General features: G+C 42.0%; 1 protein-coding gene across 5 annotated transcripts in view; it reads right to left on the bottom strand.

Moving 5' to 3' along the window:
- Positions 1-24,759, bottom strand: part of DNAH3 (dynein axonemal heavy chain 3) — a 173,703-nt gene that overhangs the window by 141,622 nt on the left and 7,322 nt on the right. For 3 of the 5 annotated variants that reach the window (XM_045072734.1, XM_045072730.1, XM_045072732.1), the window contains exons 4-11: positions 21,667-21,771; positions 20,902-21,124; positions 11,156-11,228; positions 10,609-10,783; positions 8,344-8,533; positions 6,399-6,594; positions 2,932-3,057; positions 1,627-1,822 (exon numbers count right to left, since the gene is read on the bottom strand). In XM_045072734.1, coding sequence (XP_044928669.1) covers positions 1,627-1,822; positions 2,932-3,057; positions 6,399-6,594; positions 8,344-8,533; positions 10,609-10,783; positions 11,156-11,228; positions 20,902-21,124; positions 21,667-21,771 — 1,284 coding nt within the window. Of the gene's footprint in view, positions 1-65; positions 230-1,626; positions 1,823-2,931; positions 3,058-6,398; positions 6,595-8,343; positions 8,534-10,608; positions 10,784-11,155; positions 11,229-20,901; positions 21,125-21,666; positions 21,772-24,759 lie in introns of those variants that run through there. The other 2 variants (XM_045072731.1, XM_045072733.1) reach the window with 2 other exon arrangements.

Genomic DNA, 24,759 nt, shown 5'->3' with positions numbered 1-24,759 from the left:
ACGGCATAGCCCACCCTGAGCTCACCTACTCGCCCTTTCCCAAAGCTTTTATTCGGAATGCTTACTTTGCTTAGAAATTCCTGCGTTAGTACTTCCAAATACTTCCTATCCTTCAAAATTCAGCTCAAAATCCCCTCCCTGGGGAAGCCTCCCTGTTCTTCAGCAAGATACAATCTCTTCCACTTCTTAACTTCTAAATTTCCACTTCCTTCACGGGACTTTCTCTTTCTCTCTTGCAGAGATTATATATATATGTGTGTGTGTGTGTGTGTGTTTGTGTGTGTGTGTGTGTGTGTGTGTGTGTGTATACATACATTTTATCTTCTCTACTCTAACCTAATTCTAATTCTATCCATGTCTGAACCCTGTACTTCCTCCAAAATATCTGAGGCAGCATTTAGCCCATAGTTGGTGCTCAATAAAAATTTGTTGACAGAATCCGAAAGTATATTTAGTTATCTGAATGCCTCAAATGGAGCTTGCTAATGAGTGAATAGTCTATTTTACATACTCAAAATGTCTGCCTTCCTACAACAGAAATATTGGCAGGGAGATATCTAGAATTCCCTATCAGGCTATTAATATAAGTTACCTCTCATCAACTGCACTGCCTAAAGAAACTGTTCATAGTGCAGCTTGCAAAGTACTTGTCTAAGCCAATGATGTTAGACATTTCCAGATCTGTTTAAGGATGACTGATAAACATTTGTTGAATAGCTATCATGCATCAAATACCCATAAATCTCCCCTTCTTTCAGACATACAAAGATTTTACTTTTCCCTTTGTGTGGAATTTTAGAATGGGATTTGTTCCCACATCTCAGTCTCTTCTGCTTAGCAAAGTAGATGATTACAGTGACATCTATAGATGGGTTCTTGTCAGACAGTTAACATCACAGTCTAAATTCAGCAGCATTGGTGTCTACATTTTTTTGAGCATAAGGTCAGTTGTTCATCTTGACTTCATTTGGAAAAATACTTAGAATTTAACCTTTTGTAACCAGGCAATTTTATATTTTTATTACTCCTTTTTAAAGGTAAAATGTGCATGTGGTATGAAATCCAAATGAATCTTCCTTAATCCTCAGGCTATCTAAGTTTAGGGGATGCGATGATGTTTTGAAAACCAGGACACGGTGCTTTTAGCTTTTATTTTGACTTCACTGGAGTTTCATGAAGAAAGTTACTAATTAGGTCAACAAAGCCTTTTGTTATCAGAGATGCCCCTTTCAAAGATCAAAGAACAAAAAGTCAACATCTGCAACAATACACATAACACTCCCTAAAAATCAAGCCAAAGATTTATAATAAAACTTTTTCAACTCCTTCCTTTAACAGAGAGGATCAAAAAGTGAACTATTTCCCTCCTATAAGGGGTATGAATTCCATTTTACTCAATCTTTCCTTAAATAATTTTAACAATTTCTCCACTTCCGGAGAACTTGGCCAATTTAGTAGTAATTATCTCAGGAAAGATTTCATGAGCTGATAATGATCCGATGTGTGTGGCAATCAAGAAAATTTTTACTTTTTGTCCTTCCCTCACAGCTGAGAACCTACGTGATGGAATTCTGATTGTCTCAGTTGTTTCCCCGTAAAAGGGCCTACTGCTGATCCCCTACATACCTTGTGTATCATGAAAAAGGAGACCAGGTCCTCGAGAGACTTAATGACCAAGTCCCTCAGCTGGAGTGACATGAAGGAAGCAACAGAAGCAAAATATTCCTCAATGTTATGAGAGGAGTCATAGTCACTTTTGGGAGCAAAATGGACCCAATGCTCCTTCTGTGAGATGAAAAGCTGGGCACAGGTTGGGATCCACCTGTAAAGACAGGAGGGTACCCAAGTTACAAGCTCTTCTGAGCTCAGAGAAGTCTGATCAGACAGTCCCCACACTCTGTGACCGGGCAGATGGCTTACTTCCCAACTAAGCACCGTTCCAAATCGGTATTTTCATATCCCTGGCCATCTAACCTGCCAACATCCCTTTCCAGAGAAGAAAGTAGTAAGATCTGAATTGAGAGACTACTCTTCCAGTGGTAATGCCCAAATATACAAGCAATGCTGGTGGTGTGTCCTCCTCCAGGAGTCTCTAATTTCTTCACTATAATCAGAGATTGTGGTGAAGGGGCCTAAGGAACTGGAATGCTCCATGCATTTTCTCTCTCCGGCAAATGCCTGGCCTCTGTTCAGATTTTATAGGGGGAAAGAGAGAAAGAGGAGAAAAAGAAGAAAACCTAAGAAGAGAAACTCCAGTATGACAGCAGCTTCTGCTCAGAAGTTGGGACTAGAAATAAGAAAAGCAAAAGAAGAAATGGACACCTTGTTCTTTCTTCCTACCTCCCCCAGTTTCTAATTCCCAGTGGGAACCACTGGCCTTTTCATCCTATCCCATCTTCTCTCTGATTGCTAGAAAAGCACTCCTCTAATAACCAGAAAAGTACTAGGAGCAGCCATAGTTGTAAAGACAGTAACTAGGATATTTATCGAGCAGCTACTATGTGCCAACAGTTGCATATACATTATCTCTGATAATAAAAACCCTGTGGTAGGTATTACTGCCATCATTTTGCATAAAGGTGATTTCTCTGGCTCTGGACACAGTCTTTCATGCATTTGCAAAAGAAAAAGGAATTGTCACCTCCCTAACCCCCAAAGTTGTAGTTGTTTATCTGGGCCACCTGAACACAGGTCATTCAAATGCATTGTTGTGTAACCTAGCAAGTCCTAATGGACTTCAGAGGAAGGGAAGAGAAGTGGTACCCCCAACAGAGAAGAGTAATGAGAATTTCAGAAAGGCAGAGGGGGACCAGGAGTGAGGGTTGAAGAAGAGTGGACATGGGGAGTCACAAAGACCAGCAGGGAACTAGTTTTCTCTCCACAGAGTTTATGATACTGTGATGCCGTCCCATTCTGGGGCCAGATACTGACTTGTTGAGAAGAATTTGGCGCGCTTCCATGCAGTGTTTCTGGATCACATCCTGATATTCATGAGGCTGCAGAGGCAGTTTTCCTGCCAGTAATTCTGCTGTTCGAACAAACCTGAGGTCTCTAAATCTGCCAAAAGAGAGGGAGAAATGTCCTGGGCTGAGAAGACACTTAAAAATGAATTCCTAGGTTAAGTTCAAAGGGCATATATCTTTATTTTTTTCAAGGAGAGTAACACTAATTATAACTGAGAAATCTGAGAGTCTGAGGAGGGAGGAGAAAGTCCAGAGGAACCTTGCAAAGGGTAGATAGATGAGCCAACTCAGTTGGTGTTTGCTGAGCCTTCCTGTGTGTTCTCCTCTGGGTAACCTATCTGGGGACTGCTTTGGAACCAACCTGGAATTTGCCTGGCTGGGAACTGGAATATCAAATGGACTAATCAACGTTCTTTAACAGTGAGGACAGAGAAGATAGGTCAATAGAAGCAACACCTTCATGATCAAGGGGGTTCCTCTAATCCTCAGGGTGGTTCCAGGTGAGCTACTCAAGCAACTTGGAGGACTGCTTTGGTCTAAACAAACACAAAACCCCCTATAGACCTACACTTGATTGGCAGGTTCACCAAGGCACACACATTATCCCTTGGCACAGCGCATTACACAATGCAGGCACACAATAGGTATCTGCGGAACGAACACATGAAACTCCCTGCACCTTCTCTTATGAGGCTCTTCTATTTTTTTCAGATCAATGGATGTGTTGTCCTTTACCATATTCCCAGAGGTGTCTTTCAGCTCAGAGGGCCACATACCTCTTCCTGACATCTATTCCATCCATTTATAAATCACTCTTCTAAATCATCACTGTCTTTCACTTCCCCAGTTAGATCTTTGTTCACTCCCTCAACTCATCTCATTTCTTGCTTCTCATTTTCATCATCCACTGGAATGACCTCTTGGGCACTTTTCCTCATCCTTCCTAAATCCCACAGCCTCTATTTCTATTCCTTCTTGGTGGAGGTGGTGAACGTGGTCCCCATCTTGTCTGGCCAGCCACAAAGCATTGTTATGGAAGGAAGGAGAGAACTTGAGAGCTCCGTCACCACACATTTGATATCCAAACCAAGTATGGCCCTTGTTACCATGTGGTAATTATGTTACTTATCTTGAATTCAATCCTTAACGAACATCCTACAGTGGCTCTTCAGACCACAACTCTCATTCTGGCCCCCAAGCCCCTTACCTTTCACTGGTCACTAGGTGACTTCTTAGAATTTTTAAAATTAAATCATGCAGGTCACAGAGAAAAGCTGTCTGTATCATTTCCTTAACAAATCTTTCTCATTTTTTTTTTGTTGTTGTTGTTGTTCAACTGACAAAAATCTTCTAAATGATTTTGGTTCACTTTCACTTTTGTTGCCTGTATAATCTTTAGGGAACCCCTAAAAGCAAGTAGTAAGGATCCTTTCTTCTCAGAAGCTATAGATTCAATAATGTGCCATCTTTACTACATGAAAAATTAAATTCATCTCTACATCTCCTTGGCAGTGAGTATCTGGCAAATTTTACCATCCCTGAGACTCATCTTTTTTTGTTAATTTCCAGGTTATTTTTTGAGGTCATAAACATGCTTATAGTTAAAGCAGTACCTTCATTTATTGAACAATTACTATATGCCAAAGCTGTTCTAAACAACTCATCAAACAAAACACATGAGGTGTGTATCATTATTATTATTCCCATTTTACATATAAATAGATGGTGGCTTAGAGAGATTAGCTTCCCCAAAATCACACCATCTGTTACTGACAAAGCAAGAACCAGAACCTATGCAGTGTAGTTTGGGAGCCCATTCTATAAATTATTACCTTAAACACTTCTGCCTCATTAGAAAGTGAATTTTTTTTTTTCAGTGTCCTGACTGACACCTCCAATGACTTAGAAAACTAAATTCAGTCCAAAGAAGGGAATGTGCTTATTTCTTACCATTGGTGGGCTCCATGCCAGCTTGACCTCCCCCTCAATTGTCTTTGGAAATATAGGGACAGCTAAGAATGTGATAAACAAGTGAGTTCTCCAAGTAACAGGTCTCCCTTAAGACTAAACACATTCGAAGCTACAGAGACGTCCCAAAATAAAATATCTGAGTTACCGGTGAGGTCAATCAAAATTAAGTAAGCATATTTGCCTCCAGTTTTTCTAATAAAAACTCAGATGGTGGCAACTCATCATGTCATCAGCCTGACCTTTCAGTGAACTCTGGTGGCCTCATTCTCCCACCAGGATTTACACCTCCCTTAACGGATCCCCCCCCCCCCAAATAGTCTTTCTCTGCAGCTGATGAATGGATAAACTAAACATGGGGCAGCCATGCAGTGGGGTAATATTCGGCTGGAGAATGGAATGAAATACTGATACATCATTCAATGTCAGATGAACCTGGAAAACATGTGCTAAGTAAAAAGCGGCCAGACACGAAAGGTCACATATTGTGTGATTCCATTTATACGAAGTGTCTGGAATAGGTTAAATCTGTAGAGACAGAAAACAGATTAATGTTTGCCAGGGAAGGAAGAAGGGGTGGGAATGTGGGACTGCTAATGGATACTGCATTTCTTTTCGGGATGATGGAAATATTTTTGAAGGACAGGGTGGTCAGAGTTGGACAAATATGGAGTGCACTAAAAACAATGGTCCTGTGCACTTCAGAAGGGCAAATTGTATGGTGTGTGGATTATATCTCAATTTAGAAAAAGTGAAGGATGAAAAAAAAGCGGCTCCTATATTCTCTGAACTCCTTCACTTGCTGTGGCCAATTTAGTCATTGATGAACATAACCAAGACCCCTGCTTGCCATCCCTGGGCTGGCACTGAGTTACCTAAGGAATAAGACCCAATCCTCCATATGTCTTGGAAGCTAGAGTCAAACTGGCACACACACGATTGTAATTCAGTGCGATACATGTCCTCATGGAGGTAATGGCTCATTCACACTTAATGGGTACTTACAGTTTGCTGGGCACTGTTCTAAGTACGTTGAATGCATTAAGTTTTTTATTTATTTTTATTTATTTTATTTTTATTCCTCCTACCAACCCTATGAAGCAGGAACTCTTTTCCCAAATTTAGGGGTAAGGAAAGCAAGACACAGACAGTTGATGTAACACACCAATGTTACCTAGGAAGCAGCTGGGCTAAGATCTCGCCTCAAGCGGGCTGGCTCCAAGACTGAGCTCTTCACCAGTACACGCCAGGGCTTAGCGACAGGGTCGGGGTGTCACGGGAACACAAAGCAGGGTCACTTCACTGCATGGAGAGCTGTCACTTAGAGTTTCCACGCACTTTGGGACTAGGATGTTCGTCATTTCCCTTCAAGGGGAAGGCTACCCCCACTGTGCCCAGCATAAGATACTGTCTTTTGTGGGCAAACCATCAAGAAGGGAAAGAAAAGGGAAAGGAGGAATGTCTTACTCTTTAAACCACAGTTCTTTCAGGCTGAGCATCATGGGGTTCACCGTGTGCAGATGCTCCTCGTTCCACTTCTTGGCATTCCTGTAGACGTGGTGCCAGGGCACAGGGGCCCGGATCACTCTTTGAGGAAACATGCGGGGAATGTTCTTGATGAAGAGTCTTTTTCTCTCTGTTGGGTCCATGAGGATGTAATCAACTACAGAACCAACAGAGCAAACACTTTGTTAGTAAGTAGGGACCTTGAACACCCCATGCTCTAAGTTGCAGCTTGGAAGGTAAATGAGCCTCTGACCATTTACGCTGATAATATCCATTATGTTAATAATCCCTTGGGCATAACCAAATTGGGGAAGTGCCACTCTGTTGGTTTGTTTTCTTTCTGAAGATGTTCCGGGGGGAAGGAGGAGTGTAACTTCACAGTCCGAGGCTTAGAAACCGGGGGTTGAGCTCTATTTGGATATCTAGCATCATGTATGACAATGAACTAGTATTTGCTGATGCCTCATTAATCATTAATTGACTTCTCACACCTAAGCAGTCACACAAAAAATTCAATGCAACAGATGACACCAGATACTTAGAAATGGAAATTTAGGGGTGCCTTGGGTGGCACAGTCCAGTTAAACATCCGACTCTTGGTTTCAGCTCAGGTCTGACCCCCGGGGTGGTGGGATCAAGCCCTGTGTTGGGCTCTGTGCTCAGCAGGAAGTCTGCTCAGGGGGTTTCTCTCTCCTTCTTCCTCTGCCACTCCCTCCCGCATTCACGATCACTCTTTCTACCCCGCCCTCTCTAAAATGAATAACCTTAAAAAAAAAAAAATGGAAACTTAGAGACCAACTATTTCACACACTAAGGAAAGAAAGATGGGAAAAGCTTCACAGAGGGAGTGACGTTTGAGCTGGACTGGGAAGAATGAGTAGGAATTTGGAGACAGGATAAGAAGGGAAGAGCACGGGGGTCAGAAGAAACAGCATGTAATGAAGTGCAGTTCTAGGACTTCTGTAAAACATGCTCAAGGTGCTGGGAGTTATTTGGGGGCAGAAATACCAGACAAAAGTGGTAGAGTTCAAGGTGATAAGATTGCAGAAGTAGGTTAAAGCTGGAATTTGAAGGACTATCCATGTTTATGCTTATGAGTTTGGTTCTATCCTAGTGTAGACAAGAGGCCATTGCACTGACAGCATTAGGAAGTTAATTAGGAAATTTAAAATAACTAGGCTGCCTGGTATAGACAGCTGCTGTCCAGATAAAATAGGAAGGCAAGGGACTCATATGATCACCACTCGTCTTTAATATGTTTCTCACATTCCTCACCATCATTAAATATTTCCCAGTGACCTCCTGCATGTACCAGACGCAGCCCGAAGGATGAAGGGGAGCTAGGATCAGTAACATGACCTTCACCATCAGAGAACTGACAGTCTGATAAGGGAGCCAAGACCCGCAAGAAACGAAAAGACAATACCAGTGTTACATAATAGAAGAGAAATAATGGCCCAGGAGATATTCTAAAGCAGAGTGAGTTGAACGCAGAGACAGGAAGTCCTGTGCATGCAGAGCAATGGAGGGACCCCTGAGGGCTGCAGAGAGAGAAAAGTACTTAAGAGGCAGGTCTTGAGCTAGATCTTAAAACGTGAGTAGATCCTTGTTATTCCTAGTGCTGCCCCGGGGTGAGCAGTATCCACAGATCCTGGGAGCTTGTTAGAAATGCAGGCTCTCGGGCCCTACCCCAGATCTGTCTCATCAGAATCGCAAGATCCCCAAGTTATGTGGATGCACATCAAAGGGCAGGAAGTGCTGGTGTTGACCTGAATGATGTGGGGGAAATCATCTGAAGAAAAAGGATATTTTTGGCATTTTCAGAGGAACCAGGGTGGACTGATGGTGAGAGAAAGATGGTGTCCTCCGCAAAGGAGCCCTCTGCCCCATTTACCCCCAGCCTTACCAATGCTTTTCATGAGGCTACTGTAGTAGTCATTTTCCTTCTCCTTCACTAGGCTGATCATCAGCGGCTCCAGCGAGGGACTTGTCAGCAGTGTGTTAGGAATCAGCTTTGAAATCTGATGCATCACTTCATCCTCTTCGGGGGCAATCATGTCTTTTCGGATGCCATTGGTCACATAGTAATAGTACCTCTTCCATAAACAAACCACCGGCAAGACAATGACTGTGATTGGTTAACGGTGCCCACCTGCCCACACCTGTCAGCCTCCAAGGGGAACGTTCACACAGCACCTATCCTCACCCTTCACTCGCTGATGTTGGACTTTCTGGGCCCATTGCCACACACTCACTGCAGTGTGATGGTGGGCAAGTTTCTCCTTGACTCTGGAATGTTCAAACAGAGCCAGAGATTTCAGTGGGGTAAAAGGATGGACTTGCCAAATGCTATGCAGGTAGGAACAGTGGAATGAGTACTACCCAGGGCTGAGGGAACCTATCTGGTGAACTTTAAGAAGATGATTAACAAGCTCTCAAATGGACCCAGTGATTCACCCTCTTCAACAACAACAGTGCCCTACAAAGCACTTTGATCCTGTGGCTTAAAGCTGCCAGTGAGGGAAAACTTCCCCAAGTCCAAGTGAGATTTACAGTACTTCTAATCTGACTGTGGGTTTCTGAGTTTAGAAAAGCAACACAAATGCACAAACTGAACAGAAATGGCCAGTGTGACCTGGTGACTTCAGGAAGTTTTGTTTGTTTAGGGCACTAAGCTGCCAGATGGCTGATGAGCTCTAGAAACCAAAAGTTTAAGACGGCTGAGAAGCACAAAGTGTAGGAAATCAGGTCTGACCTTTAGTGACTACTGTCTGTGGTCAGAGGAGGCTGAGCTCACCTTGCTCCGATCTTAAATAGAAGTTCCTTGGAGAGAAGAAACTTCCAAACTTCCCTCATTGTAAGAACCGTGTGGGGTGGGGAGAGAGGCTCTTATTAAAATGCAGATTCATGAGACCCCCTTAATCAGTTCGGGATTTTTCAACAAGCACCCCAGTTGATTCTTATCTTCAGGCAAGTGTGAGAAATGCTGTCGCAGAGACTTTATGGTCAGTCAGAGCTGGTCTTAATTCTAGTTATGCCTCTCATCAACTGTGTAACCTTTGTCAAGTTGCTTAATCAGACCTCACCCCAATTTCCACACCTGGACAACAGGAATCGTCATAGTACCCAGGTCTCGAATGGAGTCAAGCATCTAGAGGGTTTAGTGTGGAATCTTACCAGTAGCACATACTCAGTTGCTATCATTTTTATTATAAATTGGTTTATTATACATACTATAAACTCATAAGGTATTGGCTCTAAAGTTTTGTTCCTCTTCTTTTAAAATAGGTTGGGAACTCAAAAGTCTATCTAGAACCAAGCAGGTAGTTAATTGTTGAAAGTTGGTTGGACATAAGAAAATAATACAGAATACTAGAGATACACACAAACTGGAAAATATACTTTTCATCTAAAGGAAGTAGCTATTTCTCAGCTTCAAAAATCTTAATTTTTTCCAAAGAGGTTAGAAATCCAGCTTATGTGAGATTTCTCTCATTTTTAAAACACATCTATAGGCCAAATTCAGCCTATGGTAGAATTGCCATATAAAATATAGGATGGGGGCACCTGGGTGGCTCAGTGGGTTAAAGCCTCTGCCTTCTGCTCAGGTCATGATCTCAGGATCCTGGGATCGAGCCCCACATCGGGCTCTCTTTTCGGCGGGGAGCCTGCTTCCCCCACTCTTCTGCCTACCTCTCTGCCTACTTGTGGTCTTTCTCTCTCTCTCTAACAAATAAATAAAATCTTAAAAAAAATAATAAAATAAAATAAAATATAGGATGAAGTGAGTTATACTTATACATTTAGTACTTTGGTATAATTTTAAAAATTACTCATTGTGTATGTAAAATTCCAATTTAACTAGGTGCCCTGTTTTTTGTTTTGTTTTTCAAAATCTGGCAACCCTAGCTTATGGGCCAGCATTTTGCAACATAAGTTCTAAGAGACCCAAAGGTTTCTAAGACTTACTAAAATCACACACACACACACACACACACACACAACTCCTGTTATTCAGTAGTCTGTTATGGGGTCTGGACTTTGGTATTTTTAAAACATTCTGCTTTAAAATCATTCTGGGTGATTCTGCTGTTCTCCCCGAGTTTTGAATCCCTGAGATGCCAAGAATCATACTCAGCGAACTGAGAGAAAGGAAGCAACAAGAACGTACCTCTAAGTCTGAATCAGATGGCTGGGTTTCTTTACTTTCTATTTCCATTTCCCGCTGTAACATCACACTAATCTGTTCTTCCGGACTCATTGGCCTGCTTCCTGGAAGGGCTGAAGATGTCACCACCTCCTTCTTTGTGGGTGATGAGATTGAGATATTGAAGGCCAGCTTGGTCCTGAAAAGTAGACACAGCTCAGCCCTTGCTTCTCCGCTCTGTGTTGGGTCTACTGTCTTCAAGCTGCTAAGAGTTGTTCTGCAGTGGAAGCCCTTCTCCTCTGTGTCATCTATTAGCATGAGTCCCTCAATGACAACGTCTAACCATGGAACACCCACAGGGATGCTAGCATTGGTTTTACTTGTTGGTTAATTTAGTTTTATTCAGAGTCTTAAAGAATTGGGTTAAGAGCACTATGAGAAAAAAAAATGTGTTACCTGGAATCTGAGAATGCTCTGAAATTAAGATACATAGCAGGGTTTCAATGAGACTACAGGCTTCTGTAGTTCAGCTTGGTGTCCTGCAAACCCCAAAACCCACAGGGACACTTACCTGGTGGAATCCTCTTTGCCTCTAGAGGACAACTTTCTTTTCTTCTTGTTGGGTTCTGAAGAGTAGTTAGCTGCTAGAACAGTGGAGAAGAAACACATCAGGGATGACTAGTAGCCTTGGGCCAACCTTTGCCCATAGGGACAGGACTCTCAGGACAGTCCCAGAGCATACGAAGGGGAGTAGACTTGGCGCAGTGGGATGAGGCCAGAGATGGGCTACCTGGCCCCACATGCACCACTAAACACCTGTGCGACTCTGAAGAAGTAATTTCAACATTCCAGGCCTCGGCTTCCCCCACTGTGAAATGGGAACGCACATAACTTCCATTCATTTATACAACTGACAAGTATTAAGAACTGCCTACTTGGGGTGCCTGGGTGGCTCAGTGGGTTAACACCTCTGCCTTTGGCTCAGGTCATGATCCCAGGGTCCTGGGAACGACCCCCTTAGCAGAGAGCCTGCTTCCCCTTCTGTCTCCATCCGCCTCTCTGCCTACTTGTGATCTCTGTCTGTCAGAAAAACAAATAAAAATCTTAAAAAAAAAGAGAGAGAGAGAGAGAGAAGTGTCCACTTGATTCACTCACTAATCCTGTATGCTCTGTTTTCTAAACATTGGAAATTACTCCTTAATGTTTTTCTTTAAATAGGTGCGGACTTTCAAACTTAGTATATTTGTTTTAAAGGAAATACCATATGATTATTACAAATAAAAAAAATATCATTTGCAATAAATACAAGGTAACTACAAACAAATTTGGTAAATGATATAAAACTTATTAGTAAACTTTAACTAGATACTATCACTTGCTTAAGTCTCTAGCCTAAACAAATTAACAAGTAACATAGAAATGTTAGACAGTATTAAATCGACATTTTGACAGAATCAGAGAGAACTGAAGACCCCTAATCTAGATGTATTCTGAGTTCATACTTTGACCTTCTCAACTGACTCCAAATACAACAATAATAGACTCTTTAAAAATTAAAAAAAAATTACAATATTCAACAAGATGCTTCCTAGGTGGACCAGAAATACACAGAGGATGAAGTATAAGTTATAAATTTGGCTTCTGTGTCCAAGAGCAGGGAGGAGTTTAGGTATTTTATACTTGGGGGAGTCAGAGAATCCAAAAACACTCCATGATGTAGGAGACTGGTGCTAGGCTCACAGCATAAAGCCAGGACTGAAGCAAGACTGCCCTACCCACAAAGACACAGCAACACTGCCATACAGATAAAGCACAGAGATACTCAATTCATATGGTAGCCAGAGATAACAAGAGAGCCAGATAATAACTAGGCTGGGCTTCACACAGCTCAGGGACTGCATCTATATGACCCAAATATCACCTTAGAATGGGAGTCCTAAATCACCTATACAAGGTCTGATACTAATTTGAGGTCCTAAGTGGACAGATGAAGGCATAAGAATTTAAAAAAAAAAAAAATCAGGAGTTGGAATCAAGATGGAGGAGAAGTAGCAGGCTGAGACTACTTCAGCTAGCAGGAGATCAGCTAGATAGCTTATCTAAAGATTGCAAACACCTATAAATCCAACGGGAGATAGAAGAGAAGAAGAACAGCAACTCTAGAAACAGAAAATCAACCACTTTCTGAAAGGTAGGACTGGCGGAGAAGTGAATCCAAGGCGACGGGAAGATAGACAGGGAGGGGCCGGATCCCAGCAAGCCACGGAGCAATGGAGCACAAAATCAGGACTTTTAAAAGTCTGTTCCGCTGAGGGACATTGCTCCAGAGGCTAAATCAGGGTGAAGCCCACACGGGGTCAGTGTGGCCTCAGGTCCCGCAGGGTCACAGAAGGATCGGGGGTGTCTGAGTATCACAGAGCTTACAGGTATTAGAACAGGGAAGCTGGCTACAGAGACAGAGCCGAGGACTGAGCTCCCAGCTTCGGGTTACCTTGAACCGGTCACAGGCTTGGTGAGCTTGGAGCGCGGCCAGAGGCCATGGAGATGGGAGTAACTGGGCGCGGTTCTCTGAGGGCACACTGAGGAGTGGGGCCCCGGGCTCTCAGCTCCTCTGGGCCGGAGACCAGGAGGCCGCCATTTTCATTCCCGTCCTCCAGAACTCTACGGAAAGTGCTCAGGGAACAAAAGCTCCTGAAAGCAAACCTGAGCGGATTAATTAGCCCGGCCCCTGGTAAGGGCAGTGCAATTCCGCCTGGGGCAAAGACACTTGAGAATCACTACACCAGGCCCCTCCCCCAGAAGATCAACAAAAAATCCAGCCAGGACCAAGTTCACCTACCAAGGAGTGCAGTTTCAATACCAAAAGAGCAGTGGAATTCCAGAGGAGGAAAAAGAAAGCACGGAACTCATGGCTTTCTCCCCATGATTCTTTAGTCTTGTAGTTAATTTAACTTTTTTTTCTTTTTTTTAATCTCTTCTTCTGCTAACTTTTTTTTAACTTTTACCCTTTTCTTTTTTAATGTTTTTTAACTAGTTTATCTAATATATATTTTTTCTTTTTTATACTTTTTCTTTATTCATTCTCTTTTTTTAATTGTTTCTTTTCTTTCTTTCTTTGTTTTTTTCTTTCTGAACCTTTTTTTAACCCCTTTCTCCCCCCTCACGATTTGGGATCTCTTCTGATTTGGTTCAAGCATATTTTCCTGGGGTTGTTGCCACCCTTTTAGTATTTTACTTGCTCCTTCATATACTCTTATCTGGACAAAATGACAAGGTGGAAAAACTCACCACAAAAAAAAAGAACAAGAGGCAGTACCGAAGACTAGGGACCTAATCAATACAGGCATTGGTAATATGTCAGATCTAGAGTTCAGAATGATGATTCTCAAGGTTCTAGCTGGGCTCGAAAAAGGCATGGAGGATATTAGAGAAACCCTCTCGGGAGATATAAAAGCCCTTTCTGGAGAAATAAAAGAACTAAAATCTAACCAAGTTGAAATCAAAAAAGCTATTAATGAGGTGCAATAAAAAATGGAGGCTCTCACTGCTAGGATAAATGAGGCAGAAGAAAGAATTAGTGATATAGAAGACCAAATGACAGAGAATAAAGAAGCTAAGCAAAAGAGGGACAAACAGCTACTGGACCACGAGGGGAGAATTCGAGAGATAAGTGACACCATAAGACAAAACAACATTAGAATAATTGGGATTCCAGAAGAAGAAGAAAGAGAGAGGGGAGCAGAAGGTATACTGGAGAGAATTATTGGACAGAATTTCCCCAATATGGCAAAGGGAACAAGCATCAAAATCCAGGAGGTGCAGAGAAATCAATAAGAATAGGTCCACAACCCGTCACCTAATGGTAAAATTTACAAGTCTTAGTGACAAAGAGAAAATCCTGAAAGCAGACTGGGAAAAGAGGTCTGTAACATACAATGGTAAAAATATTAGATTGGCAGCAGACTTATCTACAGAGACCTGGCAGGCCAGAAAGAGCTGGCATGATATATTCAGAGCACTAAACAAGAAAAACATGCAGCCAAGAATACTATATCCAGCTAGGCTATCATTGAAAATAGAAGGAGAGATTAAAAGCTTCCAGGACAAACAAAAACTGAAAGAATTTGCAAACACCAAACCAGCTCTACAGAAAGTATTGAAAGGGGTCCTCTAAGCAAAGAGAAAGCCTAAAAGGAGTAGAGCAGAAAGGAACAGAGACAATATACAGTAACAGTCACCTTACAGGCAATACAATGGCACTAAATTCATATCTCTCAATAGCTACCCTGAATGTTAATGGGCTCAAGGCCCCAATCAAAAGACACAGGGTATCAGAATGGATAAAAAAACAAAACCCATCTATATGTTGCCTACAAGAAACTCATTTTCAATCTGATGACACCTCCAGATTTAAAGTGAAGGGGTGGAAAACAATTTACCATGCTAATGGACATCAGAAGAAAGTAGGAGTGGAAATCCTTATATCAGATCAATTAGATTTTATGCCAAAGACTATAATAAGGGATGAGGAAGGACACCATATCATACTCAAAGGATCTGTCCAACAAGAAGATCTAACAATTTAAAATATCTATGCCCCCAACATGGGAGCAGCCAACTATATAAACCAATTAATAACAAAATCAAATAAACACATCAACAGTAATACAATAAAAGTAGGGGACTTTAACACTCCCCTCACTGAAATGGACAGGTCATCCAGGCAAAAGATCAACAAGGAAATAAAGGCCTTAAATGACACACTGGACCAGATGGACATCACATTTCATCCCAAAGCAACAGAATACACATTCTTCTCTAGTGCACATGGAACATTCTCCAGAATAGATCACATCCTGGGTCCTAAATCAGGTCTCAACCGGTATCAAAAGATTGGGATCATTCCCTGCATATTTTCAGACCACAGTGCTCTGAAACTAGAACTCAATCACAAAAGGAAACTTGGAAAGAACCCAAATACATGGAGACTAAACAGCATATTTCTAAAGAATGAATGGGTCAACCAGGAAATTAAAGAAGAATTGAAAAAATTCATGAAAACAAATGATAGTGAAAACACAACGGTTTAAAATCTGTGGGACACAACAAAGGCAGTCCTGACAAGAAAATACATAGCGGAACAAGCCTTACTCAAGAAACAAGAAAGGTCTCAGGTACATAACCTAACTCTACACCTAAAGGAGCTGGAGAAAGAACAAGAAAGAAACCCTAAACCCAGCAGGGGAAAATAAATCATAAAGATCAGAGCAGAAATCAATGAAATAGAAACCAAAAAAACAATAGAACAAATCAACGAAACTAGGAGCTGATTCTTTAGAAGAATTATTAAGATTGATAAACCCCTGGCCAGAGTTATCACAAAGAAAAGAGAAAGGACCCAAATAAAATCATGAATGAAAGAGGAGAGATCACAACCAACAACAAAGAAATACAAACAATTATAAGAATATATTATGAGCAACTCTACGCCAACAAATTTGACAATCTGGAAGAAATGGATGCATTCCTGGAGACATATAAACTATGACAACTGAACCAGGAAGAAATAGAAAGCCTGAACAGACCCATAATCAGTAAGGAGATTGAAACAGTCATCAAAAATCTCCAAACAAACAAAAGCCTAGGGCCAGACGGCTTCCTGGGGGAATTCTACCAAACATTTAAAGAACTTATTCCTATTCTCCTGAAACTGTTCCAAAAAATAGAAATGGAAGGAAAACTTCCAAACTCATTTTATGAGGCCAGCATCACCTTGATCCCAAATCCAGACAAAGATGCCATCAAAAAAGAGAGCTATAGACCAATATCCTTGATGAACACAGATGTGAAAATTCTCACCAAAATACTAGCCAATAGGATTCAACAGTACATTAAAAGGATCATTCACCACGACCAACTGGGATTTATTCCAGGGCTGCAAGTTTGGTTCAACATCCGCAAATCAATCAATGTGATACAACACATCAATAAAAGAAAGAACAAGAACCATATGATACTCTCAATACATGCTGAAAAAGCATTTGACAAAGTACAGCATCCCTTCCTGATCAAAACTCTTCAAAGTATAGGGATAGAGGGCACATACCTCAAGATTATCAAAGCCATCTGTGAAAAACCCACCACAAATATCATTCTCAATGGAGAAAAACTGAAAGCTTTTCCACTAAGGTCAGGAACACAGCAGGGATGTCCATTATCGCCACTGCTATTCAACATAGTACTAGAAGTCTTAGCCTCAGCAATTAGACAACAAAAGGAAATTAAAGGCATCCAAAATGGCAAAGAAGTAGTCAAACTATCACTCTTCGCAGATGATATGATACTATATGTGGAAAACCCAAAAGACTCCACTCCAAAACTGCTAGAACTTGTACAGGAATTCAGTTAAGTGTCAGGGTATAAAATCAATGCACAGAAATCAGTTGCATTTCTCTACACCAACAACAAGACAGAAGAAAGAGAAATGGAGTCAATCCCTTTTACAATTGCACCCAAAACCACAAGATACCTAGGAATAAACCTAGCCAAAGAGGCACAGAGTCTATACTCAGAAAACTATAAAGTACTCATGAAAGAAATTGAGGAAGACACAAAGAAATGGAAAAAATGTTCCATGCTCCTGGATTGGAAGAATAAATATTGTGAAAATGTCTATGCTACCTAAAGCAATCTACACATTTAATGCAATTCCTATCAAAGTACCATCCATCTTTTTCAAAGAAATGGAACAAATAATCCAAAAATTTATATGGAACCAGAAAAGACCTTGAATAGCCAAAGGAATATTGAAAAAGAAAGCCAACGTTGGTGGCATCACAATTCCGGACTTCAAGCTCTATTACAAAGCTGTCATCATCAAGACAGCATGGTACTGGCACAAAAACAGACACATAGATCCATGAAACAGAATAGAGCACCCAGAAATAGACCCTCAACTCTATGGTCAACTAATCTTCAACAAAGCAGGAATGAATGTCCAATGTAAAAAGGACAGCCTCTTCAATAAATGGTGTTGGGAAAATTGGACAGCCACATGCAGAAAATTGAAATTGGACCATTTCCTTATACCACACACAAAAATAGACTCAAAATAGATGAAGGACCTCAATGTGAGAAAGGAATCCATCAAATCCTTGAGGAGAAAACAGGCAGCAACCTCTTTGACACCAGCCACAGCAACTTCTTCCTAGGAACATCGCCAAAGGTAAGGGAAGCAAGGGCAAAAATGAACTATTGGGATTTTATCAAGATCAAAAGCTTTTGCACAGCAAAGGAAACAGTTAACAAAACCAAAAGACAACTGAAGAATGGGAGAAGATATTTGCAAATGACATATCAGATAAATGGCTAGTGTCCAAAATCTATAAAGAACTTAGCAAACTCAACACCCAAAGAACAAATAATCCAATCAAGAAATGGGCAGAAGACATGAACAGACATTTCTGCAAAGAAGACATCCAGATGGCCCACAGACACATGAAAAAGTGCTCCATATCACTTGGCATCAGGGAAATACAAATCACAACCACAATGAGATATCACCTCACACCAGTCAGAATGGCTAAAATTAACAAATCAGGAAATGACAGATGCTGGCGAGGATGCGGAGAAAGGGGAACCCTCCTACACTGTTGGTGGGAATGCAAGCTGGTGCAGCCACTCTGGAAAACAGCATGGAGGTTCCTCAAAATGTTGAAAATAGAACTGCCCTATGACCCAGCAATTGCACTACTGGATATTTACCCTAAATATACAAATGTAGTGATCCGAAGGGGCACGTGCACCTGAATGTTTATAGCAGCAATGTCCACAATAGCCAAACTATGGAAAGAACCTAGATGTCCATCAACAGATGAATGGATCAAGAAGATGTGGTATATATACACAATGGAATACTATGCAGCCATCAAAAGAAAGGAAATCTTGCCATTTGTGACGACGTGGATGGAACTAGAGGGTATCATGCTTAGCAAAATAAGTCAAGCAGAGAAAGACAACTATCATATGCTCTCCCTGATATGAGGAAGTGGAGATGCAACATGGGGGGTTAAGGAGGTAGGAGAAGAATAAATGAAACAAGATGGGATTGGGAGGGAGACAAACCATAAGTGACTCTTAATCTCACAAAACAAACTGAGGGTTGCTGGGGGTAGGGGGGTTAGGAGTTATGGACATTGGGGAGGGTATGTGCTATGGTGAGTGCTGTGAAGTGTGTAAACCTGGCGATTCACAGACCTGTGCCCCTGGGGATAAAAATATATTATATGTTTATAAAAAATAAAAAAATCAGATTAAGAAGGCATTGTCAAAAGGGTACACATTGATTACAATTATAAGTGAAAACAAGCAAAACTAATCTATGGTGACAAAACCCAGAAAGTGGTTATGTTGGCCAGGGATGGTATTGGGTAGGAGAGAGAACTCATTGGCAGTGAGTACAAGAGAACTTTCTCTAGTGAAGGAAATGCCCCGTATCCTGTTTGGGTGGTGGCTATATGGTATAAACAATTGCCAATACTCACTGAACTGAACATGTAAGATCTATGCATCTTATTATATGTGAATCACACTTCAATAAAAACAATGGGGGGGATCATGTAGCAAGAATGGAAAAAAACCTTTCAACACAAGTCAGCGAACTAAAATCACAGAAAAAAACCTATGATTCTAAGAAAGATAGCTAATAAACTAAAAAATCAAGGGATAGATTCACAAAGTGAAAATAATACAGCATTATAAACATTGCTCCAAAAAAAGTGTTTAAGATCCTCCCAGGAATTGAAAAAGCTATGCCCATAAGAATAAAATGAGAGGGGCTCCTGGGTTGCTCAGTGGTTAAAGCCTCTGCCTTCGGCTCAGGTCATGATCCCAGAGTCCTGGGATCGAGCCTCGCATCAGGCTCTCTGCTCGGCAGGGAGCCTGCCTCCTCCTCTTTTCTCTCTCTCTCTCTCCCTGCCTCTCTGCCTACTTGTGATCTGTCTATCAAATAAATAAAAATCTTAAAAAAAAAAAGAATAAAATGAGAAATTGGGAGGGGTGACACCCATTGAGTAGAACCAATTAGAAAATCTGAAAATGTAAAGATATTGTCATGAAAATTTAAAAAAAAAAAGGACATTCATTAGACATGATAAACTCAAGTCTCAACAGAGTTGAAGAGCAAATAACTGAATTAGAAGATACATGTCGGGGCACCTGGGTGGCTCAGTCCTTAAGCATCTGTCTTTAGCTCAGGTCATGATCCCAGAGTCCTGGGATCAAGCCCCACATCAGCCTCCTTGCTCTGTGGGAAGCCTGCTTTTCCTTCTCCCACTACCCCTGCTTGTGTTCCTTTCTCGTTGTGTCTCTCTCTGTTAAATAAATAAATAAAATCTTAATAAAAATAAAAAAAAGATACATCTGAGGAACTCACTGAGACACTGAAGAGAAAAAAAAGAAAAATATGAAAATAAGTTTGAGACAGAGGGCAGATGAAGAGTTTCCAACATACATGCAGTAAGAATTACTGATGAATAAGTAGATTAAATGGTACCTAGTAGTATTAAATAAATTAATAAATTACTATGGTAAGTAGTTTCCAAGATGGCCCTCAAGGATTCCCCACCTCCTGGTATCAAGCGTATGTGGGCTAGACCTACAGGCTCACTTCTAATAAACAGCATACAGCCAAAGTGATACGATATCATTTCTAAAATTAATAAGTTCCCAAAAGACTATGGTTTCTGTCTTTTTGTCTCCCTTCTCTCTCTTGTTCTCTGCCTTGGTCCTTCTGAGGGAAGCCAGAAGCCATGTTGTGAGCTGCCCTCATAGAAAGGCTCACGTGGAGGAAACTGATGTCCATGGCCAACAGCCAACAAAAACCTGTGGACCTGAGTGAGCATGGAAGAAGATCCTTCCCTGGGTGCCTTTAGATGACTGTGGTTCTGGCTGATACCTTGACTGCACGCTTGTGAGAGACTCTGGCCCAGAACCATTTAGTTAAGCCATGCCCAGATTCTTACCTCATAGAAACTGTGGGATAATAAATACTGGTTGTTTTAAACCGTTAAGTCTTCGGGGTACTTTGTTATGCAGCAATCAATAACACAAGTGTTTGGTGTGTGGTAGATGTAAGGGACATGGCATATGGTAAATGTAATCTTAGCTGTTACAATCATTCTCATTTCACTGACTGAGAGTCTGTGAGGTTATCCAAGATTAGCTGCAGCAAGCAAAGGAGAGAGAAGTAGAACCCAGGACTAAAAATCCCACCCAACACCCCATTCTGAGCTGGTATGGCCACATTGATACAAATACCTAATGGCAGCCCCTGAACATTCTTTTCCCTAGGGACATTGATGGTGACCGGCTGGTAAACCTTCAGCAGGTCCTTCAACTTCAGGTCCTGGGCCGTCAAAGAATAGTTGTTGGCAATGGAGTCGCTGGGTCCGCGGTAGTGGTGCTGCTCTTTGAAGGGTGCAGCCAGGGTCCACGATGTGCGTTGCATCAAGGGGGGATAAAAGCTGTGTGACATGACGGTCTACAAGGGAAGATATACAGAGTATGATGCGGGGAAGGACACTGCTTGGAGAAGCTTAAGCTTCACTCACATGGAAACTCAGGGAGACCCGCGCGCGTGCCTTATGCTGTTTCTACCTTTTACAAACTCAGGCAAATGTTTCCTGGATGGTCACCAATTATGCTTCTCTGTCTACTGTGAGCATGATTTCTGATGTCAAGGACAACAGCTGGCTTTCAATAAACCGTGTATCTGTGAGTCAGGTAATTTATTTCTATTGTCTTTATTCTTTACAGACATGGCTATAAGGTAGAAATAATGGAAGATGCAGACGTTTGGAAAGGTTCAACAGCACAGAGAAGGGAGAAGGCTGGATCTTAACTCACCTTTGTGCTACGGGATAGCTTTCCCCCCCACACACACACTGGAGTCTTTTCTGGTAGCAGAGGTGACCAAAGAGCCAATGACCCCACTTGTCAAATCTGACTGCTTATCCCTCACTCCACTCCCGTACCCCACCACTCCCCAGTAACAGCAGAAGACCAGTAGCCAGATGAACATACCTGATAGAGTTCAGACGGTTCCTCTCCAGTAGAAGCAGGCAGAGGGGGCAGCTCTGGCTGCATCTGGGAGTGGCTCATATGATGTATCGAGTCACTCTTGGTGATCTGTGGGAAAGGGGAACAAAGCCACTCTTTAGGAATTAGGAAAGATTTCCAAACCTCTAGGTTGGGCATGGAGTAAAGAGATCCCCAAGATGGGGCACCTGGGTGGCTCAGTGGGTTGAGCCTCTGCCTTCAGCTCAGGTCATGATTCCAGGGTCCTGGAATCGGGCCCCGCATCAGGTTCTCTGCTCAGCGGGGGGCCTGCTTCACCCCCTCCCCTCTCTCTGCCTGCCTGTCTGCCTACTTGTGATCTCTGTCAAATAAATCAATAAAATCTTAAAAAAAAAAAAGAGAGATCCCCAAGAAAGGGGTTAGAGAGAGTTTTGTCCACTAAACACCCTTCTCACCCCCATCCATCCATCCATCCATGGTATAGGTTTCATTTTTAAATTAGCAACCTGTCTCTCCTCCAGTGTCTTTTCCTTGTGCACCTCACTATAAGCAAATTAACATACATTTTTCCCCAGGAAGACCCCAAGTTACCCTATTTTGGGTCGTGATTCAAGGGGCTAGCTTTAAAAAAATGGACTCTAGCATTTTACAAATACACAATTCCAAAGAGAAATATGCTTATGCAGGGGCATTGTACTTTCTGTGAGTGTAACATATACATGAGTAACCCTCTGTGCTGCCTATAAAAAGAAAAAAATATCACTTAAATGGTATGGGTATCTGAGTCCACCAATCCCTTCAGTGAATGTGCACTTAGGGGTGACCCTCGGGTAGGGGTGAACTTGTGGCTCCCATGGCCACTCTCAGTTCCCAAGCACCTCTCCTGAGCAGAGCTAAAAGCGAATGCAATGTTGAGCGATTCTGTGTGTGTTTCTGTCCTAGGACCCAGCCCCTACATGCAGGACCACTACTTATGTGGGGCTGCGATGGAGAAAGTGCAATGTGTCCCAACATAGAGGAAAACTGCAGGGCTGGGCTTAATTTAGAGGTGTTTCTACATGGCTCTTTAAAGATGGTTTAAGGGATGTTCAAGGACACTTTTGACTCTCCATGATTTTTCACCTTAGGCAATGACTTTGGACTGAACTCTGTAAGATGAGACATTACTGGATTGATTTGATTTACTTGAGTCAGCAAATTATGTCATGCAGGGTAACTGACAGGGGGTAGCAGATAGGGGATATATGAAGCAGATGTCAGCCACCCTCATACCCTAACCAACTGCTCACTGATGACTCAACCTCAGAAAATATTAGCAATAATAACAACACTCTCATTATTCTGAAGTATTTCCTTCTAGGCCACATAGAACCCAATGAGTTTTTTTATACCCCTGTTCAACCTGAAAAAAACTAAAGCTCAGAGAATATAGGTAACACATCCTAGCCACACAGAGGTGCTTTTAAATACACATGACTCCATCCCAACATTGGAAATGGCAAGTATCACTAACAGGACAAGTTATTTTAGGAAGGTGTTAAAATGAAACAAAAACATGCAAACCCATAAATACAGATAGGGAGCAAGCCTGAGATCTTTAAAAACATACAACAGGCCCACTGGTCTGATGGCCTAATCCAGTTATTCTCAAAAATGGTGGCACACCAGACTCCCCAACAGAACTTCATTAAAAATCAGGGTGCATGGGATTCAATTTAAACAAGATGAGTTTGAGACCTACAGACCTTGTTTGTAGCTTAGAGAGTTCATTTTGTTGATTTAAATAACTACATCTCTCTCTCTCTGCTCTTGACCTCAATTTCGAGGACCTAAGAATTGATCGATGATCTCCAAGATGATTTTCTCTACTGAAATCAGTATCAGAGGGTGCCTGGTAGCTCAATGTGTTGAGTATTGGACTCCTGGTTTGGGCTCAGGTCATAATTTCATGGGTGGGGAGATTGAACCTTGTGTCGGGCTCTGTGCTCAGTGGGGGTTGGCTTGAAGAGTCTCTCCCTCTGCCACTCCCCCCACCCATTCGTGTGCATGCCTGTGTGTGTACGTTCTCTCTTGCAAATAAAATGAATCTTAAAAAAAAATTAATATCAGGGACGCCTGGGTGGCTCAGTTGGTTAAGCGGCTGCCTTCAGCTGAGGTCATGATCCTAGCATCCTGGGATCTAGTCCCACATCCGGCGCCTTGCTCAGCAGGGAGTCTGCTTCTCCCTCTGCCTCTGTCTGCCACTCTGTCTGCCTGTGCTCGCTCGCTCTGACAAATAAATAAATAAAGTCTTAAAAAAAATTAATGTCAGATCTGCACCAATCAGTTGAACAAAATGAGAAAACTCTGACATCAGCCTGAAAGGAAACTGGTCATGCACAGTGGGTACCGCACCATCTGGGGCAGATTCTGACAACACACTTCTAGCACCATGAAGTTGTTTATGATTTCCTTCAGGACCCCAGATGTACAACATATACCGATTGGTAAGTTAAACAGCTGCCTGTTTTTTGTCTTTGCAAGCAAGGTTTTGTGGTCCGTGGAAATCTTTCCCCTTAGCCTAGCTTTTAAATCTGTTTCAAATAAGATGTCTTCATTAAACGAGCAACAAGCAAACACTTAAGTGTTTACTCAGACATCTTGAGTAAGTGACCAGCAACAGTGGTAATGAGTAACTAACCCCCAAACCCTGACCGTTTGCAGTCAAGGAGGATGTTAATATTTTTCGGGAGATGCCTTGGCCTTCACGCTTCTACTCGTCAGTGGGAATAAACCTGACATCAGCCCTGATACCAGTTGGGAAGTTACTCTTCCTATCAAGAAGCAGAACACAGCCCTAAGTGGACATAACTGGCTCTTCTCCAATTTCAGTCCATGTTACACAATACGCTGATCCCAGCCCCTGGCTACTGTGAAGGACATGTAACACAGGTCTGGCCAATCAGGGCACTCCGTCTTCCTAGACACAGTGATAGCCCAGGGACAGGCATATGACCTAAGCTGGGCTGATCAGAGTCTTTCCTGACACTTTCACAGACCTACTGAGAAAGAGGCACTCTCAACACCCATCTCTGCCTGATGCGGGAATAAAGCTCTCCT

This window comes from Mustela putorius, unplaced genomic scaffold, assembly GCF_011764305.1.
Source record: "Mustela putorius furo isolate JIRA1106 unplaced genomic scaffold, ASM1176430v1.1 tig00004043_pilon_pilon_pilon, whole genome shotgun sequence".
Taxonomy (NCBI): domain Eukaryota; kingdom Metazoa; phylum Chordata; class Mammalia; order Carnivora; family Mustelidae; genus Mustela; species Mustela putorius.
The sequence above is the reverse complement of the archived record's forward strand: the minus strand, read 5'-3'. Positions and strand labels throughout refer to the sequence as shown.